This window comes from Bombus terrestris, chromosome 3 (genome assembly GCF_910591885.1).
Source record: "Bombus terrestris chromosome 3, iyBomTerr1.2, whole genome shotgun sequence".
NCBI lineage: Eukaryota > Metazoa > Arthropoda > Insecta > Hymenoptera > Apidae > Bombus > Bombus terrestris.
This window is the reverse complement of record NC_063271.1, coordinates 12,418,489-12,436,217: the sequence shown is the minus strand read 5'-3', so window position 1 is coordinate 12,436,217 and position 17,729 is coordinate 12,418,489. Positions and strand designations below refer to the sequence as shown.

Below are 17,729 nucleotides of genomic sequence, written 5' to 3'. Positions count from 1 at the left end.
GGAACTTGAACAACACTTATTGCGATCAGTCGCCAGAACAGTTCAGCAATTTATTTATATATCTGTATATTAGTAGGTTCACCAATGATCATTGATTTTAATTAGGAAGAATTTAATCGACTCCATACACGTCTCCTTCTTTCCGGAAGTCCGCATTCCCGTATACTGTATTGTTCTTAGTGTAAATGATGCAAGCTACGCTACCACGAATTCTGTAACGAGCAGTCTTGTGGCCAATCTTTTTCAACTCATCAATTATTTGCTTTGGTACACCATACTCGTATGACACGTTTGGCGGGATCAACTGATGATGTATCCTAGGAGCATCCACTGCTTCCTTCACTGTTTGATTCATCCATATAATCTTAGCCATTATCTAAACATAGGAAAGTTGAGAAATAACACATTCACTGGATTAACTTTATGTTAACACAATTTTTATGCGATGTTTACGAAATGTCCGATAAAATATTAAATTGATAAATGTTAACCTGAGCAACTGTCGTGGTGATCCTAGTACCACCAGATGCACCAACGACCATTCTTACATCATCATTTTCATCGACAAGGATCGAAGGTACCATAGATGACAAAGGCCTTTTTCCAGGAGCGATATTATTGTTCGGACTAGGTGGAATACCGAAGTAATTAATTGCTGACGGTATACCAAAATCATTCATCCCATTATTCAATAATATTCCAGTACTTTCGCTAGCTACTCCGCTTCCAAAACTGATATAAAAGGCAATTATTTAATTTATCTATTAAAAAGTGACACGTTGAATATCAAGTTTGGTATTAAAATTAGTTATTAAATTTGTTTGTGTATTAACTATAAAAATAATTGAGCCTTTTACAAAAGAGCTTGTTTACATAGTAAAATAGTTGAATTATTATTATTAATTAAAAAAATAAAGTAAGAACTATTTAAGAACTATTATCAATCATAATTAATTCAAACATAATAATATTGAAAAACTAGAACTACCAACTCAAATTACTCAATTCACTGCTGTATCTTATGAGCTTTTTCTCCAGAAAGCCTTGCAATTAATGAAAATTTCCATCTGGAAGTTTATTAATGTTTAAAAAATAAACGTACTAGAAATTGATACTACTAGTAGCTGAGACTGCGTCCCCATTTGGCGCTAATACTGAAACATGAGCAGTTCCTTGATCCTTTGCGCTGCTCAACATGCGCGCTCCATAATGCGCTGGGTCATCCCACGTTTTATAATCATTTATCATCATTTGTGTTTCTTGTGCGCGAGTCTTCGACATTAGGTTGTTTGTTAACTTAAACAAGTAGAATTACAATGAAAAGTTATGCGGTTATTTTTATACGATGTTTTTAAATCTAATGCGCATCTCTTTTAAGAAATTTGACTGATAGAGTATCAGTATATCTATAGATCTCTGATAAACTACTGGAATAACAGAAAATTGTTCATTAAATTACGTCATTTACTCACTTCTTCCATATCGACGAATTCTTTATCAGCCATATCGTTTCTCATCGCGTACGCATATTTAAACGTCTCTATCATTCGATGATACGTAAGTGCGGTTTTGTTAAAATCAGCTAAACTATCAGGTGTAAAATTAAATCTATCAAAAATATGCAAAATGTAGGTGAGAAGTGCTCCACTAGCGGGTAAACCGACTGTAAAAAGTTTCATTCCATTGGAGAGACTCGACTCAAGTGGTTCATCCCATGTTGCTCTAGAGATAATTTCAATTAAAAGCTCAATGGTCGATAATTTGTATTTTTCTAAGTACTTTAATGATAAATACCTGTAATTGTTCAAATCTTTCATTGTTATTATTGCCCCTCTTTCTTGTAAATCTTGTACTAAAAGTTTACCCAATGTCCCATTGTACAATTCTGAGGCTCCCTTCTCTGCGATTACTCGTAAAGTTTTGCAAAATACTTTGGGCCTAATAATTGAACCTGGTTTATAAAAGTCGTTCGTCTTTGGATCTACAAATAATTCCCTGAAATGGAAAAAATCTAGTGTTTTCTATCTATCTTGAAGCTTATAGGTAATTGATTATGAAAGTTATAATACGTTTTTCGAATTATTACTTTAATACGCGATCCTTTAAAATATTTTTTGCATTATATCTGAATCCATCGTGTTGAACTTTTGTCAAATTATATCCTTCTTCGCACAGTTCGATCGAGGGCCTGAATAAGTCAACCCATGGTAATTTACCGAAACGTTGATGAACTTCCCAATACCCTGCCAATTCCCCAGGAACAGCGATAGTCAATGGACCTAATGGAATTCGTGAACATACAGATTTCATAGCTTTTTACTTATTCATTAAAAACATAGGAAGTGGAAGCTTTACCGTACAATGTCGCCTCTTTGGGCTTCCCTTGATACATAGTAGCGTTTGCAGCTAACGGAGCACGATCTCTTGCGGTTAACGTGTATGCACGCTTGGAGGCTTTATCGTAAATTGTCATAAAAAATCCGCCCCCAATACCCATACTTTGCATATTCACGAGACCATTGCAAATCATTGCAGCTATGGTTGCATCCACTGCAGAGCCATTTTTTTCTAGAATTGATCTACGGAAACATGATACATTTATTTAATAATTCAATCGTATATTTTAAGACATAATGCACAGGCTGCGGATGTTTATGCAAATTTATATTTTTATGAGCACAACTAAAGAAATGAAACCTACGCGAAGATTTTTTTCACCAGATATAATGAATATTACACTTTTGATATTTTATATACCTTTGTCTACTATCTACATTGTGTACCTTAAAATTTCCCATGAGTGTATAAAGATCCACAAATATAGTAATTTAATTTAAAGTATTGAGAGCAAAAGTAAACTAATCTTTATATTCAACAAACTGAGTAATTCGCGATATAAAATAAATGTTGACATAAGATATTCAGTGCAATAAGTGATTTCGTTGTTATCTGACTTCAATTTGGAAAAAATTGAATTTTTCCACTTTTATATGATTAATACTGTTTATTGGAATAAATCACTTAAAAGCTCACATTCAGAAAAAATGTGGTCTAGTCTACTTTTGCTCTAAATGCCCCATATAATAGCAATATAATTTTACATACTTGCCAATGTTAGCACATAGTGCAGCATCTGCACAAACGGCACCACGTTTAAAAATTTTTAATTTGCTCCATGACGGAGGTAATAGTATTTCCGGATCCGGTGGTACATCTTCGTTTTCTTGAATTTCTACGTCCCTACTGGCTCCATAAACACTGCAGATTGCTATTATTGTAAGAATTACTGTGGCTAATATTATCCCTGCTATTATAGTATTTTTCGCATTAATATAGGATCTGAAAATAATAAATAACCAAATGAACTTAACATAGGAAATGGAAAAACCATATGTTTGATATGAATTTATGGAATAAATAAATAATAAAAATATTTTTCGCAATTTAATTAATCTTAAATAAATTTATTTTAAAAGAATATTATCTAGACGATTCGTGATATTTTATACTTACTATGTAATACATATAAATTTTTGTGGTTTTATTAATCTTATAAATGTTCAGTTTTATCAATTTTACTAATTTTTAATACGTTTCACTGAATTTTGTTAATCATTATTTATACTTTCCCGTGATAGCTATTAACAATTTTATAAAGAGAAATTTAAAAAAATATGCTACGTTTAAAACTTTTAATTTTAATTAAATACAAAAATTAAAATCGATTTTAATTATTTTAAAGATAGGTGTTAAAATAATTTTTTATTTTCATTTATATTTATAAATTTTATAGAAAATTTATAATACAAAATGTCAAGGTATTCTATAACTTTTTATGCTGCTTCTTTGCATTTTAGTTGCCGGTAGCACAAAATAATCGGTGACTGTAAGTGGCTGTCAATAGGTGAATTGTAAATTGGTAGATTGTTTCTTTTAAAAAATTCTGTAACGCAAGCAATTTCTGTGAATTATTTATGCATAATATGAAATATACTACAATTTTTGCAGTAATGTATGACACACATATTATTTATAGCATGAATATATAGGATATCGATTAAAGGTATCTATAAATGAATCAGCATAGTGAAAGCAGATTCATTACGAAGGTTATATGTAGAGTGCTCTCTGTTGCTAATCTAGAAATCTACATGTACATATAGAATATTTTAACCTGTTATTTAGAAAAGACAAATTATCTCGTCATTCGGACCTATTATTTCTTGGATATAACTTTATTACTCATAGATCCTCTATTTTTTAAATGTATCACTTGATTTTTACGCGTACATTATATTTACAAAGATTAACAGATATTTATTTGCAAAGACCAAAATTAAACTAATTGAAATTGATTCTTCTTCATTATCTTTTAATTTTATAGTTCTTTATTATTTTTGGCCTACAATAAAAACTTGTTGGTGAAGGGATGACTCGGTTAACAGGTTGATTTAAAAATTAACAGTTACAGATTTTTCAAATAAGTATGTATACATATTCCATGCTCATCTGCATAAACTACTTAATACCTAGTTCACCTACCTTTTGCAAAATTTATATAAAACAGAAACGAAAAATATTAGGCTTAATTTTAAACAAATTGTGACACGCAATTCTTTTGTTTGAATGCACAAGACCTGCGCAAAACTCACTTGTCGATTCGCAGTGTCGCGAAGAATCTTCCCGCTTTGCTACGACGAGGTGAATATGAACGCAATAGCCGAGTTGTTCCGACATCGTCCGAACCAACGAAATTTCGTTTATCGTTACTGTAGTACTGACGAACATCGTCAGTACTAGCGTATGCGGAACTGGTACTGGACGAAGGTGAGGAAGTCATATTTTTTCGCTGCTACAAAGAGGAATCATAAAATGTAATGGTTAACGATCTTGTTATCGACCAATATCGACAATAACCGTTACCAAAACATCAAACAACTGTCGCCACCTTTGGACGATTCGAGTAAACACGTCGCGTTTCGAGGCTACAACCACCTACCACTCACGTATATCTAGTTTCTGTCGTTTAGCGCATTATTTGACACTTACTGTCAAAAACAGACGATTTTTGATCACCATTCACATTCAACTTTTCTCACACGGACCTCCGTCTCGTTTTATCGAGGATTCTTGATGCATATCGTTCATGTTACCAAAGAAATTTATCCATCGATAATCGTACGTAAAATTAACCGTATCGTCGGAAGATGAACAACACCAGCTGACCGGAGAAAATCAATCCGAGTTTGCGCGTTTCACGCCACTGGCACAGAATTGTTCCATTCTACATGTAGCATGTGCCATACACAATTTCAAAACGTTAACAAGTAAGGCAAATAATCATTGCTATTTCAACATCTTTACGATTACTGACAACATTCATTCTACGTTTTTCTAATCATCCAAAATAAAAAGATCGAGTAAAGTTTTAAGTAAATTTTATGATTTAAATGACAAATAACTATCACAAGTTAAAGTCTTTTACAATTATTGATGATAATTATTATTAGTAAAAAGATAAAATGTAAACTTTTAGTTGAATATTACTTAAATGACATAAAGGTTAATAGATATACGTATCTACATGCATATATTTACAAGCGAAATAATTTAGTAGTACTATTGTCTTCCGTATGTCATCATAGATTATTAAATTTTTTGATGATGATAAAAGAAATTTTGCTACAAATGAAGTTTAAAATTTTTAAAGAATAAAATTTATTATTCAATATTTAAAATATACTTTTAAACTATAAGAAGTATAGAATACTCAATAAATACGTTGATTTATATACGTTCATTCTATTACGACATTAAGAATTCCATATTATTTTACGATATAGTAGTATGTATTTACTATCTGGAAAACTATAAAAAATTCAATAAGTATCGTGATAATCAATATCGCATATCTAACTACCTACACAATAAAAATCTACAAAAATTATCAGTGACAATATTTATAAAATATCTATTTAATCTTTATGTCGGTTTCTATTTAATCTTTATTTAATCTTTATGTCGCCGTTATCATTCAATTTTTACGTTACAAAAAGAAAGATTTCTGTTATAAGAGGAAAAAAGAAAGATAGAAAATAAAAAAAGAAAAATTCCTGTAATACGACAGTACTTAATTAAACATCCTTCGGGGAGTTATATATCTGGGTCATAAAACAAGCGGGGTGGACTATCAGGAAGTGGCATGCAATTGTGACAATTTATGGCTATTATAGGAACCGCTAAGCATTATATAATGTGATTTAGCAAAAACAAGTACACACAAAGTAACGAAATCGCACAATATTTTTGAGCAACTGCTCCGTTTATTTCGTTTCTAACTTTTATTGCTTGGTCATGTTCATTGATAAAACGTTAGATTAACTCATTGGAACTCATGCCAGATAAAAAGTGCTACACTTAGTAACTAGAATACCATAATACGCTCAAGTTTACTTTTTTCTTTTATAAGGAACAATATTTTTTACTCGAGAAAATATTTTTTTATTGTAATGTTTGGTAATACAGATCGTTTATGATCTTACCTTAATTCCTTCCTCGACTCCTCTATTTCCGCTAAGCTGTGTCTCCTCGTCATCTTCTCTACGGTTATATCTTCTCAAATTCAACGAACTTTATAAACACAATGTTCACCGATCGTCATTCAATAGGACTCACTTGATCGCTTCGTGATATCCTGAGAATTCAAAGAGTAATACATGACAAGAACGTCGCCAGAAGATAGAACCACGTGTCACGCGTTAAAAATACTCTTTCATACATATGAGGAAGGTAGCGGTTCGCATAAAGATTGTCTAACATATGTTTAAAGTAGCCACACGTAAATTTAACATGGAAATAACGTGAAAATTACTGCACACGATTGCGTGATTCTAATTTGAAACAATTATCAGTTGAAACGTGCATATCTTGCAATGAAAGAATCCCATGATCATTACGTGCGACCACGACCACTCAATCAATCCTTTATAAAACACGAACATTCCGCTATTACTCCATTGTTAAAGATAATAACAATAACGATTTCTGATACTTTTAACACGACTCACAAATAGAAAATTGCCTTACGTTACGTAAAAACGGACAGTATGTTATTTATTTTAAGTATCTTTCTTAAACATCATCTTCTTTTTTTAAAAATTAAGTTAATCTGTCTGTTTTTCCTCTTGCTATAACGCGATTATTCACTGATAGGATAACAAGATACAAGAATAATTTCACAGTTTCTTCATAAAAGTAGATCGACGTTCGACCGAGATCGCACGGGACATCGAACGCGTGTCGCTCCGGCTCACGATTTATCACGCAGAGCTCCGACCGGATTGCCGGTTTGGCTCTCGATGAAAACATTTCGAAACGCGTTCGCTGCGAGGCCCAATCGTAGCAGAGAAGGGATTGTTGTTTCTTGCTCGCGCGGACGAATTTAATTCCCCTTATTCCAATTCCAGATTAAGGGGGACAGGGTTATGGTTCGGACGACTTTGAATTCTAAAAGAAGGCCTTGTTTCGAAGTTACTACGCGTGCACCGTTTTTTCTCTGTAACCTCGTTGCCCTTTTTCTGTGTGAAACACTCTCGCGATAAGAAAACATGCCTCCTTCGACTCTGAAAGATGAGCGTAGGATAAAACGGTATAATTCTCCTCGAAATTAAAATATTCTTCAAAGAAAATTTCATAATAAAAATATTCCTTTGTACATGTTTGTCGTTTTTTCGGAAAACGAAAGAAGACTCCTAGCATCTTTAACTTCTGTTCTAATTTTGAATATTTGATATCTTCTTTTTTTTCGTATTTTTTGAGATAATTAGTTATGGTTACTGGAAATAATAATTACGGAAATAGATTAATTGAATTTGAAGTGCATCCTCGAGTTCTTTATCGAGAAAATCATGAGTTTACCTAATCTAAATTTATTTAATGCTCCAAAATAAGTAGACATAGAACATTTTTCAAAATATCGATTCCATTCTATTATGAATCTTCTGATCATTAGATCATCTAAAGCTTTGAAAAATTTGTTTTTGTCGTCAGCTCCTCAATTATTCGCGAAATAAATACTTTGGGAAAGGAAGAATATCTTTGTAGTGTCTCGTGGTACAAGATCTGTCACTTGAAATTCACTTTGTGACCTGTTTGATCGGATAAACAACTTTAGAGAGTTAGTCCCAGTGGCCGCTGGCATGAAACGGAGGTGATCTTGCAAATAACCTTTGCTAAAATCTATTATAAGTTGGTCGACCGAAACTTCGGCACGTTACTCCAATAATAATTCGAAAAATGTTACGTTTAATGGTATCGTTGAGTGCCTTATTAAATGACGAACTGTAACATTCTGCACAATGGCGTCGTTGCTACTGAAGTATTTGCTAATAACATCCAATCGATTCTTTCTTTTCTTTAACAAGCAAATAAAGATGAGATAAAGCAGAAGGGTGAACTGATGGAAATAATGAAGATGGAAATAATTGTTATTAATGATCATATTTATTTATTTAGGATATTTACTAATGATAGTTTGACTCAGTTTGGCTCATTCCATTATTCTCTGATTTATTATAATTTAGTATTCAGTAATTTTTGATGGTATCCTATAAACCTAAAGAGGAAATAATTACGTAAGACTGTTATCCTTTTTAGAACATTTTTCGGTTTTATTTGCACTAACGACGTACACTCAAACACCTTTTAAATCGCGATATTTTAACACCATTAACATTAATGTTACACGCGGTACCCGACTAAGTTCTTCACGCCGGAATGATAAAATATTTGTGCTCTATGTTGAGATCAACAAATGACGAGATCGTTTCATTAACTTCTAATTGACAAATTCGAAAGCAAATAGTCCAAGTACTCGCAACATGAATTCGCTCCGCTCATTATATAATCTTGCATCGTGACTGTGCACACTGCAAATCGAAAAAATTGAGCACAATATAGTAAATTTCTAGTGATCAAGATTCGCAGAATCACATTTATCGTATGCAACCTTGACATATTTTTCTTCGAAAATAATACTAAAAAAACATTTCAGTTGAAACCATTAAAACAATTCCTAGAGGAAATTTCATAAATATGTTGCAAATTAATCGTTAGTCGAACAACATTTGTTTTCTAAATTTTTCGTAACATTCGCTTAGAGTTTAAAAAACGATAAATAATCTTTTTTCCATTTCAACGATTCTTAAAAATTAGAACATTTGAACTTGACACTGTTCACACACTCGCACACTCTCTCATACACACGCGTCAATCATGCATCGTCTACAAAATTCAAAACATCAATTCCAATAACCATCAACATTAATATCGGTTAATTTTTAGGTGATTGTTGCTACACCTAATTGCGAATAAATCCACCGTGCCCGTGAAAACACAGTGGTTGGCCACGATTGTACAAACTTGCTAGTAAAATGTGTGCCTTCTGTCACTCTTTATTAACGTGTATCTGCTCGTCCACGTGATTGTATTAACATAACTATCGTTTAATATCAATAAACTCACAACGACCGTCTATATTAATTACTTCGCGCATCAGTGATTAAATTTCTTTAATGCGTTCCTCTCGTTAGCTTGCACGTTTCCATTCGTGCACGATTTCGTTTGAATTTTAACATATTTTCTTCTTCGCGTTGAAGTTTCGTTCAACATTTTTAAAATTTATTAATGAGACGACTATTAAAATATACACATAGCTTCTAAAATATATAGTAATTTGCAAAACATAGACGTTTGAAATTTGCCTCAGAACGGTTGAAATGCACTTAGTATTAATATGATAATAAAATTATAAAAGTAGATAAAAAATTGAAAAATTGACTTCGCAACAGATTATTCTGTTTTTGTCATTTATGAAAATTATAATGTTCAAGTTTTCGCCAAAAGTTCTTTCAACTGTATTTTTTAGAAGCTAACAAAAGTTCTTTATGCTCTTTAACATTCTACCCGTCAATATCTCTGTAGAGATAAGACGAAACCGTTATACACGTTAGACAGCATAGATAAACGTTAATTTCGTACATTTATTCATCTTATCATCCACGATAGACGGTAAAGCAACTTTCGTCAATATTTAATATTTACTCCTTCAAACTTCTGTCTTTCACGAATCCATTAACTAGGAACATCAGCAAAAGCGGTAAGGGAAATTATTGCCCGTTATATCGCGAAATTACCACAATAGTAATTCGTACAATTCGTCGAAACGACCAAACGATTCACGTGTCCCAAGTCGACTGATTTCTTACGATATTTCATGGATTTCATCGAGTGTTTTACTATGAAGAGAACTCTCTTAGGTATCGTGATCGTTTCTTACCACTACTTTTTCGCGAAATCTCCGATAGCGAGGGTGATTGCCGAGAAATCCACCGCGAAATTTTCGTCGCGAGATATTACCCGCGAGGTGACGAAAAAAATTATTATTATACAACGAGCTCTTTCGCGCGCGCAAGCTTTTTTCTGTGAGAGTCGCGCGATGCCCGTACGAGGATGATCAACTTTCCTTTCCTTGAACTTTCTACGAGAGAACAAGTTTTTCATTGTGGTTGGAGTATAATGTAGATATTCGATCGGGTTTTCTTACTCCAGCGCGACCGCAATGGCCGCAAGAAATCCACGGTTTCCTCGTTAACGCTGCTGTGACTTGTCAGTGAAAGTAGAAAAATATAATTTCAGGATATGTCGACACATTGCAGGTGATATCGAGCATACGGGGACATGATCAGCTTCATCGTCGCTGTTCTGAACTGAACTGAACGCGGACAATCGATCAGGAGTCTCAATGAACTCGATTCTTTAAAAAATAACAATTGCTTGCGGTTGTTAATGGGTCGATAACAAATTTCATCCAGCGATCTTGTTTCACCGAGTCCCCTCGAAATGATTTCCATCACGTTAAAAAATTACAGTGTCGAACAATAAATTACAAGAAGAAAATAATAATAAATTAGGTGATGAAAAAGGTACGTTGATCGATTAATCGAACTTAGGATGACGAGGTGAGAAGGGGCCTTCGTTGCGCGGTCTCCTTGCAATTCTGAGGAACATCCGGTTTGCGAATCGTTTTCGATTTCCGTCTCAATTGCTTGCACTTTTCTGCGTCTGCTTCCTCCTCGATCTTCTCGATATTATCCTCTTCTATGCTCTTGTCCGCCATTTCCTTCGATTCGATCTCGTCGACGCTGCTCCAACTGTTGTCGCTCTCGCTGTGCTGTCCCTCTTTCTTGTTGCCATTTATTTTTTCTTTCTCTTTCTCCCGATAGCTACCGTTTTCCTGCACATATTATTCATTACAATTAGGGTTGCTATTTATAAAATCATTAGCGTAGCATAAAGACCATGGAAACTCTAAACTTCGCCTGAAAACCGGACTCTTCTATCCAATTTTTGGATTATTCTAAATTTTGGATTATTATAGTTCTTTTACAGACTCGTCTTTTACAACAATGCATTTTTATACAAACAAAAAACCTAATCTGTCGAACGTTGTGATCTTTATTTTGATAGAATAAATTGGATCATACCTATTTTGATAAAATAAAATAAAACGGGAAATGTTGAGCATCCATTATTTCCTTATAAAACAAAAGAAACTTTTCGGACGACCTAATATCATTAGGTACAAGATAAAAACTTCTGTAGATTGTACATTGAAACCGAATAGCTCTGCGTTTGCATTTAGACAGCTTCTGTTGCGTCTAATGCGAATTCTGGAAAATTTTAATGCGAACACTTCTGGAAAAACAAATACATCGCTACCCAGTATATTATTATAGGCGCTCTGACGTATGACAGATCACGGCTCATATAACATGATAATATAAATGATCAGAGAAAATCAGGAAATTCCTGCGAACGTCCTTAAACGCCTTAAAAACAAAAACAAATCCAGGAAAACTCTGACGGATGGCAACTCTAGTTACAGTGAACATGATGTAATAAGCTATTATTCTCTGAAATCGTCTTATGCGAATTGCATTTCCTTATCATGACTTGTCGTTTTCTCAAATTATAGATTACACGTGTGTAACACGATCGTCTCAACACTTACATTGTACTTATCTGTTAAAAATTACAAGCATGACATACTTTGAATTATACACGGTGTCTCGATTTAACATAAGGCAACGAGATATCTCAGAAACTAAGATTTATCGGAAGAAATGCTTTAAATAAAAATTATAGGATTTGGAAGGAGACATTTGTTGTCGACCTTGTCTTGGGTCAAGGTCGTTCAGGTGTATCACGGTCAGCTTAGTTTTTCTAAACGGAAATCCCATCTTTTATTATGGATCTGGATTGTACGACAAAAATTACATACTTCTCATTCTTATCGATTTTTCGATATGACCTTCTCTTTCCTAGATATTTGATTTGCAGATTAACCTTCGCGCGGCCAATCGTCTAGCGGATAAATACAGCATCTATTCCGAGTATGCAGAGAAATTGTTATTTGTGCAGAAATGTCCACTATAGCATCCACAGTCTGGATTTAACGTGCATGCTTGTCTGGATTGATAAATTCTGAAAATTCGATTGAGGTAAGAGGAAAGAATAAACGTAAGTGACATATCGACACTCAGTCCGGGAGCATATGAACTGCAGTGAGACAATGCAACTTAATACGACACGCTTGCAGCTCACGTCGAAACTCCATTTCCAAGAATTAGCGGGAATATTCAGAAGCTAAATTCAGCAACAGGTAAAATGGACAAAAGTCGGAACTTCTGTATCTCGCTAAAGCGAGACTTTTGTACCTTATCTTCCCGCGCGGACGTACAGACATTGTCCCATCGCTCTGTAGTTGAAACAGGAGAGTAGGAGAAGTGAGAGAACTTTTATTGTCGTTACTTCGAGACAACTATCAACGGATTTGTTCAGACACTGTATTTGTTCTTCGAGGAATATTGAAATCATACGTTGGCGAAATCAATGAACGAAGTTTACGTACAAGAACAAGCTGTCAACTATCGGTGATATACCAGCGAGCAAGTTACTATTGTACTTATTATTATACTCCAAATGATGTAGTAGATATTCTACTGATTCTCGGCAAATGTCATGGAAATTACCGACATGCTTTGTGTTTTTATGCCGAGCGATGTCCTAACCGTCGCGTCGACATTCGAATGTTCAGCAGATAAAAAATATTGAAAGGAGATCTCGATCGCCCATTACGTCGTCAGAGAAACGGAGAAATGAAATACAAAATTGATGATCGATGAAATACAAAATGACCCTAGAATTTTAACCGTATTAGGAATGGTCCATTTGAATCCAGATCGAATGAACCATTCCCAATGGATCAAAATCCAGGCATCGAATGCTACAACACATTCAATATCATGTTTACCGCGTTAATCTTGTACAATTGAACGATAGAGACCACAGATTAAGAATTCGATTTTGTAGATGGGCACTTGATAATTTATAACAGACAACCAAATTAATTTGGAATGTCTGCTTCAACGACGAAGCGATCTTTCATAACAATGAATGTCTCAATTGACAAAATTGTCATTATTGTACGTCCATATTGATCCTGACATGTACTCAATTAACATTGCTGTAGCTTATATGTTTGGGTTGGAATATTGAATGGTTAAGTTATGGAATCGCTATTCCATGGACTATTAACGGTCCAATTTATTTAGATTTTCTCCGAAACTTTTCACCAGGATGGCGCTTGATATTTCACAGAGATCATGGTTTTAGCAAGATATTTTGTTAGTGTCTCCATAGGATTAGGATATTCCTTGGTGTGAAATAAGTCCATGAATAAGGACCAGTTTTGTGGACTCCGAGCTTATCGGATCTTAATCCGCTTAATTTTTGCTTATGGACTATGCGAAAAGTGCTATGTAAGAGAATATCGTGAACATGTAACACACACAGGAAGATGTATTTAAATCAATACGAATCTTCTGCATTTTATTAGTCAGTTATCATCACCAGCTACACAGTTTTCTTTGATACTGTCGTAATCGTATGGTCCAAATTGAAAACAAAAACGTTTTGAATAATTGAAGTTGATCTTGATTTCAAAAATCCCATTTCCAAAATCAAATAGCTGAAAAACAGAAGACCAAGTTGAAAAATTGATAAGAACAAAAAATGTTTATTTTTGTTCTTCTTTTTATTTTTGACAATAATCTTAATTTCCAAAATACTTAAAATATTCTCCTCGGCACATTGTCTGTTTGTCACATCGTTAAACCAACAAAAAGTTGTCTGTAATTCATCGATTAACATGTTTTGAATACAATTCTTAAGGCTGGAAATCGTTTGCATACAGGTCATTGTAACGTATAGAGATTTTTCAAGTCGGTCTTGGTGTCGTACATCGAACACTTACCATCGTGACCTGCTTACTGGGCATCGTGGTGGTGGTTGTGGTAGCTGTAGTGTCCGTTGTATCGCTGCTCTCGCTGTTATTGCTCGGTCTGGCGCCAACCAGAAGTGGTCCTTCCTCTAAATTTTTTCCCCGTACAAATCTTCTCGGCGCAGGCCACATGTCCGATGCGCTTTTTACATTGGCCTTGACGAGTTTTTGCGCGACACCCGTCGTCCACACGCTCGTCTCGCTGCTTCCCGTGCTGCTATCGCTTCCGGTGCTGCAATGTCGCCATCTCCGTTCTAGGAAACGGGTTCAAAAATCCAGTACCAAATTATTGAATAATTTATTTTACGTGAAAATTAATCCTTTCAAAAATGAATTTTTTAAGTTATGAAAATAATTATTTTTTATTCATTAGTAATAACGATACAACGGTTTTGTAACGGAGACGTACTGTACTCTAATTTCAGACCAGTTTTACAGAAGATAAATATATTTATCGTTTGGTTAATTAATAGCTTATAAAAGTTTGATCGATATGGAGACTGAAAGTATTATCAAACTTTCTATAGCTAATTTCGTATAACAGTAGTTTTTTTTTCATATCAAATCCATCAAATCAAGCATTCTTAAAAAATGTAAATAGTTCGTAAAGTATTCGAATATTCGTTTGGAAGCAATATTTTACGAAGCCAGAATGAAATAAAAAGAATAATTCCAATGGAACAGCAAATGAAAGAATAATATATACTGTCGCACGGAAGAGCGTTGGCCAGAATAGGTTTCCTTAACAATGGACTTCCTCCATCTTGGCTATCCTCGCTATAAGCTCTCGTTATAAGAATCCTTGGACTTCTTCTTGGTGTTTCATTCATTGCTATAGAACAACCAGCGCTCACATCAACTCCAATAAAATCGCTTCTGTAATGAGGACCCATCAGGCTGGCTGCGCTCGCGCTCGATCTAACTAATTTACTGCTTTCACCTATATGCATAATGTAAGCTATAATTATACTTTTTGAAGAGAAAGCAGAGAAGAATTTTATAATCAGAAATCGTAAGCCAAAAATCACATTTAAGTTTATACTATTAACCTGATTCGGAAGTGGGTACGCGAAGTGTATTGCACGAAGCGGCAGGCTGCAATTTGCTTCGATGAAAGCCGAGATTATTGCTGTCGAAACTGTTTCCGGTTCTGCAGGATCCCAACGCCAGCAAAGCTTCGCTGAGTCTTCGTTGCAATGGCGGGAATGGAAAGAAAGAGCCAGTTCCGCTACCGGACGGTCTTCGTGATCCTGCTACGCTCGGTGTCCTCGCTTGAATCTCCTGAATTAGAATCCATTGTCAGCAGCGATCGTTTCCGAATATTAAATTCGGGGAAAAAGAATTTATGGATGACTTGGATTATTCGTTCGCTAAACAGAAGAGATTGAAAAGAAAAATTGAAGGAAAAGATTATCTTTTACGCTATGGTATTGGAGTATATTGCTCTCTGTAGTTAAAATGTCCTATGCTACATTTTTCCATGTTTCAAGATATGTTGAAATATATTTAAGATTCTCCGTGTCTTTTATCTTCCAAATTACATGCTGAGTAAATTATGAAAAGTTGGAAATTAATTGCGGGAAACAATTGGAAAATCTTCTTCAATTCGTATATAATAAATATTCATAGAAATACTTGAGAATCGGTGAAATACGATTTTCCAAAGGTAGCCAGATTGAATAAATCTTCTACTACTGTTACTTTGAATAATTCTCTTATTATTCATTATGAAAGAGAAATTCAGTAAAGGGTTGAATAATTCTAAGAACTTTCTCTACAAAGTGGAATTTCAAACTTATTAATCTATTGTATTAAAAAGATGTGCATTTTTTCATCATAAAATATCATGGAAGAGAAGATTGCAATAGATTCTCTGTAGCAAAGTTATGAAATGAAGTTTTACTGACCTCCAAGGGGATTATATTTGCATAGATTTACTATGATAGAATCTCGAACATTCGTTGATCGACTGTGATCCTTTTGGCCATCATATGTACCGCAAGAAATGTTTCTTTAGAAAGAAAAATTCATTGAAAGTGACTTGAACAACGGCACATACATATCTGGCAGCTATGTAATTGAGTCAATAATTTATATAGAAAATGTTATTTCTTACACAATTATGTCGAGTAACAGTAGTCTTTAAGCATGTAAATTGCATCTACCGATACATTTTAGAACACGAATTCGCTGTACTTTATAGTATTTCTTCCATTCTATTTTCTTCTAATTTTCTATGGTCAAATATTTTCGTGATTCACTATATTTAGGTACATATTAAAAGTTGATAGTTCTAATGTCTCAAATATCTCAAAATAAATATAAAAATAACAAAATATTTATTAAGAAAGAAATTTTTTATAAAAATACCAAACTAACTGCAAAATTATTTCAAATCGTTGATTATTACTTGTTGAAGTTCCGACTTGGTCGCCTTCTTCCGCCAATAATTCTGCACCGATTGTCTAAGTGTCTGCGATTTCAAGCCGTAGAGAAGGCCGTTGATGGGTGGAGAACAAGCCAGTAGAAGCGAGGCCAACGAAGCAAGTTTCGGATGATTGTAGAAATGCGGCTGATTACCGACGTCGCAAACTTCCCAAAGAATCAGACCGCAGTATGGGAAATAAAGCAAATATAGAGAACCAACCAGTTGCATTACCTAGAAATTCAATACAGCATCGTCGCTATACTCTGTATGGAATAATTTAAATTACAATTTAATTGCGTGTCATTGAACGAATGGGACATTAGCAAATGAAAGGAACTCGTTAAATAGAATTATATTATTAGTTCGTGATATTGATCGTCAAAGAGTTATTATGGAGGAAAATCAACGCGAGCACAACAGATCGTCCAGAATGTTTGCCGGTGTTATATCGGACAGACAAATTGCGTCATTAAAAGATACGCGGCAGATAATTGAACGTAAAACTGAACTAAACACACACGAATTGTCTGGAAGCGATTGTATTGTCCGGTAGAAATTCAATTTCTAGCGGGATTTTGATTTACGTCTTTCTACAAAGCTTTTGATTTAATGTCTATCGAATAATCGATTGGAAATGATTAAAATTTCGATTCAATTTTTTGTCAATGAATTTTCCTTTGAACAAAGCTTAATCGACGAAAATTAATTAGAGATTCGTGGAATTGAGTATTATACGTGGATATTAATTAGTTTGAAATATTTAGACGAAATACATAATGCTTATTGTTCCTTGTTTTATGTAATGTTTAATAGCGTTTACACTACGTCAATAAAATCCCTACGAAATCGTTTACATTGAATGCATCAGTATTTGGTCGATCAAATATTTATGCTGCTATA

The 17,729-nt window shown here is 34.0% G+C and overlaps 3 protein-coding genes across 8 annotated transcripts in view; all 3 read right to left on the bottom strand.

The window, feature by feature from the left end:
• Positions 1-112: 112 nt before the first annotated feature.
• LOC100642632 (scoloptoxin SSD20) lies at positions 113-1,817 on the bottom strand. Its single transcript, XM_003394633.4, has 5 exons — positions 1,795-1,817; positions 1,473-1,722; positions 1,103-1,296; positions 492-732; positions 113-376 (listed from the first exon to the last, which is right to left on the bottom strand). The coding sequence occupies exons 1-5, from the start codon at positions 1,815-1,817 to the stop codon at positions 113-115; spliced, it is 972 nt and encodes a 323-aa protein (XP_003394681.2).
• A 111-nt stretch (positions 1,818-1,928) lies between these two features.
• LOC125384624 (glutathione hydrolase 1 proenzyme-like) lies at positions 1,929-5,375 on the bottom strand. Of its 2 annotated transcripts, XM_048404535.1 has the most exons (6): positions 5,050-5,353; positions 4,653-4,852; positions 3,106-3,339; positions 2,356-2,579; positions 2,070-2,279; positions 1,929-1,995 (listed from the first exon to the last, which is right to left on the bottom strand). In XM_048404535.1, the coding sequence occupies exons 1-5, from the start codon at positions 5,077-5,079 to the stop codon at positions 2,083-2,085; spliced, it is 885 nt and encodes a 294-aa protein (XP_048260492.1). In that variant the 5' UTR covers positions 5,080-5,353; the 3' UTR covers positions 1,929-1,995; positions 2,070-2,082. The 2 variants fall into 2 exon arrangements, with proteins under 2 accessions (XP_048260492.1, XP_048260493.1); XM_048404536.1 differs by lacking the exon at positions 1,929-1,995 and having other exon boundaries at positions 2,159-2,279; positions 2,361-2,579; positions 5,050-5,375.
• A 3,270-nt stretch (positions 5,376-8,645) lies between these two features.
• LOC100642839 (beta-3 adrenergic receptor) overlaps positions 8,646-17,729 on the bottom strand; it is a 77,035-nt gene continuing 67,951 nt past the window's right edge. For 4 of the 5 annotated variants that reach the window (XM_012321118.3, XM_048404531.1, XM_003394634.4 and 1 more), the window contains 5 exons: positions 16,812-17,060; positions 15,451-15,682; positions 15,108-15,341; positions 14,375-14,655; positions 8,646-11,293 (listed from right to left, as the gene is read on the bottom strand). In XM_012321118.3, the coding sequence (XP_012176508.2) occupies positions 11,006-11,293; positions 14,375-14,655; positions 15,108-15,341; positions 15,451-15,682; positions 16,812-17,060 (1,284 nt within the window). In that variant the 3' untranslated portion in view covers positions 8,646-11,005. Of the gene's footprint in view, positions 11,294-13,923; positions 14,090-14,374; positions 14,656-15,107; positions 15,342-15,450; positions 15,683-16,811; positions 17,061-17,729 lie in introns of those variants that run through there. The other variant, XM_048404533.1, reaches the window with a different exon arrangement.

Coding starts and splice junctions, on each gene's coding strand:
- LOC100642632 (XM_003394633.4), bottom strand. CDS start 1,817: ATGAAAGATTTGAACAATTACAG. Junction 1,297..1,472: donor AATTCGTCGATATGGAAGAA/GTGAGTAAATGA, acceptor TACTTGTTTAAG/TTAACAAACAACCTAATGTC. Junction 377..491: donor TCACCACGACAGTTGCTCAG/GTTAACATTTAT, acceptor TCCTATGTTTAG/ATAATGGCTAAGATTATATG.
- LOC125384624 (XM_048404535.1), bottom strand. CDS start 5,079: ATGGTGATCAAAAATCGTCTGTTTTTGACA. Junction 4,853..5,049: donor AAAATCGTCTGTTTTTGACA/GTAAGTGTCAAA, acceptor TCCTCTTTGTAG/CAGCGAAAAAATATGACTTC. Junction 3,340..4,652: donor GCGACACTGCGAATCGACAA/GTGAGTTTTGCG, acceptor TATTATTTTCAG/ATCCTATATTAATGCGAAAA.